A 9095-nucleotide genomic window follows, 5' to 3' on the forward strand; every position below is an offset into this window, starting at 1 on the left:
ATTTTAATGATATAAACTTTATTTTACCATGTATATTTTTTACACGATTTTGGAAATTCGACCTACACTGGTTTATTTTACTATCACAAATTTGAACTTTAAAACATGTTATTTTCTCTCTTGATAACGTGAAAACCCATTTCTTTTATTAAACAATAAAATAAAAAATAAACTGCGTTATATTTATAGAAATTTCTAAAAAAAACGTTAGATTACTTATGATAGTGCTTCTATGTTATGTTCTTAATTCTCAATTTTAAATCGTAAAGTCATATAATGTTTTTACTTTAGCAGAAAGACCAGCATACACTTGCCCAAAAATAAACTTAAGTAACAAGCAAACTTAAGTTGCCGTAATAATACTGCACTTTGACTATACTACGGGTAAAACAGCTTTCTTAAGCCAGACCTCAAACGGTCGTGTAGTACATATAAATCCTTTTAATATAAAAAAAACCAATTGAGTTATTTTTCACTTTTTCGTGCATTTTCTGTTGATTTTAAAGTCAAATTTATACATTCAACGTTTCGTTAAATGAAATCGGTTAAATCCGTTGTTTTATGTTTTTTTATGAATATGATATGATTACGAATAAGTTTATGTACTATTTTTTATGATTTTGATTTTTTATGATTTTAATTTATATAATTCATTACATAAATTAAAATCATAAAAAATCAGCTAATCATAACAAATAGTATATAGTTATTCGTTACAACGAAATTAAAGATTTTATTAGAAATAACATATGAATAAATCACAATCACTAAATCAAAAAAAATATTATTCAATCATTGAAATGTCAATAAACATATAACATGCTATAGCATGTAATTAGGATACTGTATACAGTATCCTAATTACCATCGCGAAAACATCAGAAAATAACAATAAAAAATATTAGATGGACCGCCACCAACTGGTTTAGTATAGCCGAAGAGGTTTTGCAAGTTCGGGTCAATGTCTCCCGTCTCTTGACACACATTTCAATACACCGACTATAATTCCTAAATAATTTCGATATTGATATAAGATTTTTTAAATACATATTAATCTAAAGCGAAATCAGAATCGTAGCAGTCTTAGGAATTCATATAAAAATGATTTATTTGATTATGAATAATTAATATGTAGATTGATTGTAGAATAAACTATTATAAACAGTGCATTATATTTAAATATATTTATGATATACATAATGGTTTGTTTTTAATATGTCATATTTGTTCCAATTTAATTATAACATTAATATTTTAAAGATTTATTATAATATATTATAATCATACATCTTACATAAATTCTTGTGCCAAAATAAATTTTGGAATACATTACAATGATACGTTTTTAATAATTAATGTTATAAATAACACAGTTTCGTAATAATTGTAATATGCAATTAATGTATGGTTATGACAAGGGGTGACATTTCTATGCGAGAATAGGAAGCGCTGATATGTATATCCTAATGCTGGCGTTCGACAACTTACTGTAATTATAATATGTTAATCTGTTAATATGTATAATATATTCCAATAAAAATTGGTAGCACCTATTTAAAAATAGTCCAAACAATGTCAATAATATTTTGCTTTCTATGACAAATATGAATTAATTGAGAATTATACTTTATAAGACTAAAACAAAGTTTTTGTATCACTTTTTTAGGCATCACAAATGAACTCAAACCCGATTTTTCTAAAAGCCATTAACGAGTTCCACTATTCATCACGTAGCTCCACCATAAGATTTACTCGGTGGTTTTTTTATAGAATAGGAAAGCGGACGAGCATATAGGCCACCTGATGGCAAGTGGTCACAAACGCCCATATACATTGGCATTGTAAGAGATGGGGTGTAGTGGAGTGTTCGCAATTATTATTAACCTTCAAGATCTCTTCTTTAGTGGCTCCAAGAAGCTGTAGTCACAGCGGCCACACCCCGGGCAGTAGTGGGCTAAACCTAAAGAAGGGGACTAATTCACCAGAGTTAGTTATCGGTGGCTCCCGTAAAATAAAAAGGTAACGTGGAAAACCTGAAGGGCATTTGTCAGAGTCCATATAGTGACATATGGCCTTTCCACTGCATCCTGACTACTGCCGATCGTTCCGGTTTACCGGACCATCGGAACACAGGTGTAGGGACGAGTGAAGTGGATCTGCACCCGCGCAACCGCTTATCCACTATAAAAAAGTTCACGCGCAGATGACCCTAATTATTCTCTCCGGATCTGATTTTAAAAAGTCCTGCGGCGATGGGGTGAAGGCAGTGGGGTCGAGGTATCGATTTACCGAGGCTTTAGTTGACACCCTGCACGTAGGCGGCCAGGCGAGAGTGGTCGCTCCCGGAACCGACAGAGGCGAGGTTCTGGGTTCGGCAGCACGGCTGGTGACAAAGCAGCCCTATTTAGGATTGCTCTGCTTTCTTCTGCATAAAGGAGGGGTCTAGAAAAGGTGGCCCAAACATAGTCCGTCTCATCCATCATCTAGGTGCTAAGCCGTGGGCGCCTGGACATCGATAAATGCGGTAGAAAGAATAAGCGACACAAACATTCATTACTCAACAACTTTCCATTGCCACCTGGAATGTAAGAACTTTAGTGGATAACGACCATAACTTATGCCCGGAGCGAAAAACTGCTCTTATAGCGCGAGAACTAGCTCGCTACAAAATCGATATAGCTGCAATTAGTGAAACCCATCTGTGTGGGTGCGGTGAGCTATGTGAACCACTCGGCGGCTACACTTACTACTGGAGCGGACGTCCTGACGGTGAGAGAGCGGGTAATGGTGTAGGTTTTGCTATACGCAATAAATTGGCAAGAGATCTGAGTGACTTACCTGAGGCTGTCAATGACCGTCTCATGACTCTACGTAAACCAATCGCACGCAACAAATATGTCCATCTATTTAGTGCCTATGCACCTACCATCCCATCACCATTGCCATCACCGGATGAAGATAAAGAGGCGTTTTACCAACAACTTCGTCTGGCTCTTGATGCTGTACCAAGACATGATAAGATCATTTTGCTCGGGGACTTCAATGCCCGAGTAGGGACGGATCACGATCTCTGGGTTGGTGTCCTGGGCAAACATGGTATTGGGAGCTGTAATGATAACGGTACACGTTTATTGTCGCTGTGTGCCGAACTTGATATTAGTATCACAAACACATTTTTTCGCTTTTCTGATAAATTTAGGACCTCGTGGATGCACCCTAGATCCAAACACTGGCATCTTCTGGACTATGTCATTGTTCGCCGTAAAGACCTACGGGATGTTCTCATAACGAGAGCAATGCGTGGGGCGCTGGACTGGACTGAGCATAGACTCATTAGATCGAAAATCCGCTTAGTGCTTAAAGCTCCACGACGGACATCCCACAAAGTACCATCAAAATTAGCCTTCTCGAAACTCATAAACTCAACAGAGTTAGGTAATAAGGTGGATTCAGAATTTGCTGCATGTGCTCCTCAAACTGAGTTTTGCTCAATAGAGGATGAGTGGAGATATTTTGCAAAAAACCTTCATGGCTGTATCATAAGCACCATCGGTAAACCAGTAACGAGAAACCAGGACTGGTTCGACGCATTTGATGATGACATCAAACTACTCGTAGAAGAGCACAGACATATACTGAACTCAAAATTGGCGAATGTACATAACAAAAAGGAATCACAACACAAACTAAGATTGAGAGTTCTCGAACTTAAGGACAAATGGTGGAAGGAAAAAGCTGCTAAACTTCAGCACTATGCCGATATGAACCTCACCGGAAAGTTCTTCGAAGCCATACACGCGATTTACGGTCCGCGACTCAGAAAAACGGCTCCGATATATTCAAAGGATAGGCAGCATCGAGTAACGGATAAAAATTCTGTCTTGAAACGTTGGGCCGAACATTTTAATGATGTTCTGTATCCTACCACACTCAGTGCTAACCTGTCCTATGTAAACTCACTTGAGGATTTTCCAGTCAGTGAATACCTAGACAATCCACCGACATTTGAAGAGTTTGTGAAAGCAGTAAAGCGTCTTAAAAATTCAAAAAGCCCAGGGATGGACCAACTACCAGCTGAGGTCTATAAGTATAGTGGTAAACACATTGTTAGCAGGCTTTACCATCTTATCCTTAACGTGTGGGAAACTGAAGAGGTTCCACAAGAATGGAAGGATGCGATAATTTGTAAGCTATACAAAGCGAAGGGAGATGTTTCCGATTGCAGCTCTTATCGAGGTATATCGCTCCTCTCCAGTGCCGGCAAAATCCTTGCTCACATCATAAACTCCCGTCTCAGTGAGTTGGCTGAACAGCATCTTCCCGAAAGCCAATGTGGCTTTCGTCCCAGTAGAGGAGCTGTTGACGCCATCTCAATTGTAAGGCAACTTCAGGAGAAAAGTCTCGAACACCAACAGCCCCTATTCATGTGCTTTGTTGATTTAGAGAAGGCATTTGATAGGGTACCACACGAGGCTCTTTGGCTTGTTCTGCAAAAATTGGGGTATCGGAAGAAATTTGTGAATTTGGTTCGCCAACTTCATGTTGGCATGAAAGCCCAGGTTCAGCACGAAAACGAACTGTCTGAGGATATTGTAATAACTAGCGGAGTAAAGCAAGGATGTGTCATGGCACCCAAACTTTTCGTCATATACTTTGCTGTGGTAATGAGAGACGCGCTGAAGAGGTGCAGAAACCAAATTCAACTTAATGTCAGGACAGAAAAGGGCGTGTTTGATATTTCAAGATTTCGGGCGAAGACTAAGATCCAAAAGATCTCAATATTGGAGATACTTTACGCTGATGACGTATGTCTCATGTCAAACAGCATGGAACATCTCCAAAACTATGTTGACGTAATCCACCAATCATGTCAACGGTTTGGCCTGGTTATAAGTGCTACCACTAGAGGAAGTCACTCACTTTAAATATCTTGGGAGCAACATTTGATCTGACAAGACATTGGCTTCGGAAATTCCATCACGCATTGCCTACGCTGCCGCCAGTTTCGGAAGACTTACTGATCGTGTGTGGAAATCCCATGACCTCAAATTAGAGACAAAGATTAGTGTCTATAAGGCAATAATTATCCCTGTTCTATTATATGGCTCAGAGACATGGTGTATCTACAAATCAGACATCAAAAAACTTGACACATCACCTAAGGTGTCTATTGTTCTGGTGTGTTCAATTTTACGTATCAAGTGGTAGGATTACGTCCCTAACTCAGAGGTCCTGCGTCGCTCTGGAATTTCAGGCATGGAAGCTCTTCTGATGTAACGTCAACTCAGATGGTGTGGGCATGTCCTACGCATGGACGATCGTCGTTTGCCTAAAGCTGTATTTTATTCGGAGTTAGCTAAAGGCAAACGGAAGCATGGTGGGCAGTATTTGCGATACAAGGACGTGTTTAAAAGACATCTAAAAGCTTGTGACATTGGCATAGAGTGTTGGGAGGAGCTCGCTTCCTAAAGGGCATCTTGGCGCTCTACCATCTACAAAAAGATCAAAACGTTTGAGGAAAACCGCCTTCACGCACTAGACGAAAAGCACCAGTTAAGAAAAGAGAGACCTAAGCCATCCTACACATATACATACAACTCTGTGGGCCAATTGTATTGTAACATGTGTCGTAGGGTTTTTAAAACCAAATTTGGTCTAGCGAGCCACATTAGGGCTCATGCTAGAAATAACAATTCTAATTTCTAGGGTCGCCGTCATCGAAATCGATGAGGAGGACTATATATATATATATATATATATATATATATATATATATATATATATATATATAAGAGTTATAGATGTTAACCATCGCTTACTTAGCCAATGCGCCACCAATCTTGAGAACTAAGATGTTATGTCCCTGTTGCCTATAATTACACTGCCTCACATGCCCTTCAAACCGGAACACAACAATACCAAGTACTGCTGTTTTAAGGTAGAATATCTGGTGAATGGGTGGTACCTACCCAGATGAGCTTCCACAATGCCCTACCACCAGTAAACTATCGTATTCTAATCCGAGTTATGTAACTCGGAGTATATTAGCGGAGTATATTACCTATATCAAAAAGTCAAAAAGTCAATTTGATATAGGTATACATATACCTATATCAAAAGACAAAAGACAATTTGGATTTCAAATCCATGGCATAGTGACTATTTTGTTACAATATTCTATGTATAAATATACACAGAGGTAATTAACAGAAAAACCTATTCGTGTGATTCCATAATTCATACATACATCAACGACTACGACAGCTGGTTTTAAATATGTAATTCATATTAACAAGCGAGCTAATAGACTCCCTTATACTTTGTTTATATGGGGCTTGAATATGAAGATACAGGTTTTTTGTTTACTGCAGTAACGCGATCTTTCCGTGAAAACATGTCAAATATGATATAAACTATCACATTAAAATTAATTCGATAATATTATTGTCAGCGCAGAAGAACAAACGGTCAGATAAATAATATCTACAGTTTGTTTTTTGCCTATGTATTATTAAGAGGGTATCTTGTGATTGATCTTTTCGCACAATGTTACGTCTACAAAAACAGCCTTTGTATATGATATGTGAACAAAAATATACTATTAGGGCAAATTAAATGGATACTATATGTTTTTAACCGAAATACACTTGTAATTAATTTCATTTTTGTTTTAATTTAATCACAACACAATCTTTAGAAACAAGATTTATCTAGTTTTTATTCTTGTTTTGGGAATGAGTTTGAGTACTTTTTTTATTCATAATAGAAGAAACGGAATAGAAACGTTCCTATTGATTAGACGCGTTACTACAGCGCCACATGCGTTGAACTATTGTCATCTCATCGATATCCGAACTGACCAGTGACCGATCGATATTTTACGCACTCTCATTAAAAACTGTAATCCGTATTCTCTATAACATCTATCATCATATATATAAGTGTGGACGACGCTCCCTGGTTCCTTCAGCAACTGGTAACCTATGGAAGATGTAATAGGAGGACTGAAGACACGTACTGGAGCCAGTACGACGTAAACGTTTACTGGTGGTAGGGCTTTGTGCAAGCTCGTCCGGGTAGGTACCACCCACTCATCAGATATTCTTCCGCAAAACAGCAATACTTGATATTGTTGTGTTCCGGTTTGAAGGGTGAGTGAGCCAGTGTAATTACAGGCACAAGGGACATAAAAACTAGTGCAGTGGTGCAGTTGAAGGTAGGTGCTTAGGCTCAATTCCCTATTCTTCGTAACACTATACTTACTTATCCCTACGTAATTTAATAGCGGTTACATAGTTAAACAATGCTTTGCTTTCTTCTTTCCAATTTCGAATTGCCAGAATGAGACATGTATAACAATTTACACTTTTCGTACGTAAAGAATTCATTAGAACAATCACATATATTATACATGATAAAAATACTATATTACTGCAAGCTGTCTGGAAGTAGCTTAAAATGTACCGTTATGAATGATAGGCATCTATTTCAAAAGCATATAAATAGCAATAGCTTTAATCAATAACATATCAAATTCAAAAACTTCGTTACTTAGTATTCATTAATTTAATTTATATAAACATATTATAACTATGAAATAAATAAATAATAAAAACACAAATTTAATCCGATTCATCGATTTAATTAAATAAAATACAAATATATTATATTTACAAATATATTATATTTGTATTTTATTTAATACATATTACTTAATATTATATATAATGCAAAATTTTTTGACTGCCTAGTTGGTCTAGTGGCTTGATGTAAGGCCGCAGACCCGGAGGTCCTGGGTTCAAATCCCAGGTCGGGCCGATAAAAAGTTATTGGGATTTTCTGTCAGAAAATTCTTAGTAGCAGACCGGAGTCTGGAAGTTGGCAGTGTGTACACTCCCGTGCCTCGGAAAGCACATAAAGCCGTTGGTCCTGCGCCTGAACTCTTTCCGGTCGTGTCGGATTGCAGTCCCATCGGATTATGAGAGCTAGGGAACAGAGAGTGCACCTGTGTTTGCGCGCACACTTGTGTACTATAATATCTCCTGCGCAGTTGGCTAATCTCTCTTGAGATTGGCCACGGTGGCCGAAATCGTTCTGGAGGACATTATTATTTATAATAAAAAACATATTTTATTTTTGGTTTAAAAATGAGATTTACTTAATGATTTAAATATTGTGACATTTAATTTTCTTTTTTTTTTTTGTCTAGTTCAAATATCGTTCGTATACATTTAGAGATGTTCTATGAGACGCGCAATTGATAATACATTGCCGTATAAATAGCAAAGGCGTTTCTTGTAATTAAATACTATTATTTTTTTTATTTGACTTTAAGTTTGAATAATTCGTGAACAGTGTAACCTCCCCTGATGAATTTGGCCAGTGACATGCTAACAGACTAGTCCTACCCGAATTTATGTAAAGTAAACAAGAAAAGAGATTACAAATGTAGTAAAAAAATATTTAAAAGTTAACTGTGTAAGATAGAATCGATTTAAATTAACTTTTCAACAAAAAATAAAATAGCTTAGATAGTATGTAAAAACCAAATTGCGCTGCATTGGGCGTTATCAGCCAACTACGAACATAGAGCGAGATAGCGAGGAACTGCTGCCATGTGTAAATTAATATAATTAATAAACTAATTTAATTTATTAATACCTGAGTTCAAACGAAACCTCTAAAATAATGATTGCACATGTCCGACGAAGTTATACGTATCGCTGAATACTTTTTGGTCTTTTGTTTATAAAGATATTAAAAAAAAAATTGTTCAGAAACATGTTCTTTTTAATTAATGATAAAGAATAACATATTAAATACAAGAAATAAGAAATAACACGATCATTGTTAGCAACTTACTCGAAAACGATTATTTTTATAATGAACGATTATTTTTATAATTAACGATTTTTTTTAATGTACAAGAATAATATAAATATTTAAAAACAGGAAAAATATATATAATATATATATAATTGCAACAACACAAGTTTTAACTGCTATCAGACTTCGTAAAGAATGTTAATGACCACCATCACATCACGAATTTATAAAATAAACACGTCAATTGAGAAGGGGTAAGGCGCGAAATT

General features: G+C 36.4%; 1 protein-coding gene across 1 annotated transcript; it reads left to right on the top strand.

The window, feature by feature from the left end:
- The first annotated feature begins 2203 nt into the window (after positions 1-2203).
- LOC126769729 (uncharacterized) lies at positions 2204-5469 on the top strand. The gene is made up of 3 exons (XM_050488646.1): positions 2204-2362; positions 2628-4684; positions 5289-5469. Exons 1-3 carry the CDS (start codon positions 2204-2206, stop codon positions 5467-5469), a joined length of 2397 nt encoding a protein of 798 aa, XP_050344603.1.
- The last annotated feature ends 3626 nt before the right edge of the window (positions 5470-9095 follow it).

This window comes from Nymphalis io, chromosome 7 (assembly GCF_905147045.1).
Source record: "Nymphalis io chromosome 7, ilAglIoxx1.1, whole genome shotgun sequence".
Classification (NCBI taxonomy): Eukaryota; Metazoa; Arthropoda; class Insecta; order Lepidoptera; family Nymphalidae; genus Nymphalis; species Nymphalis io.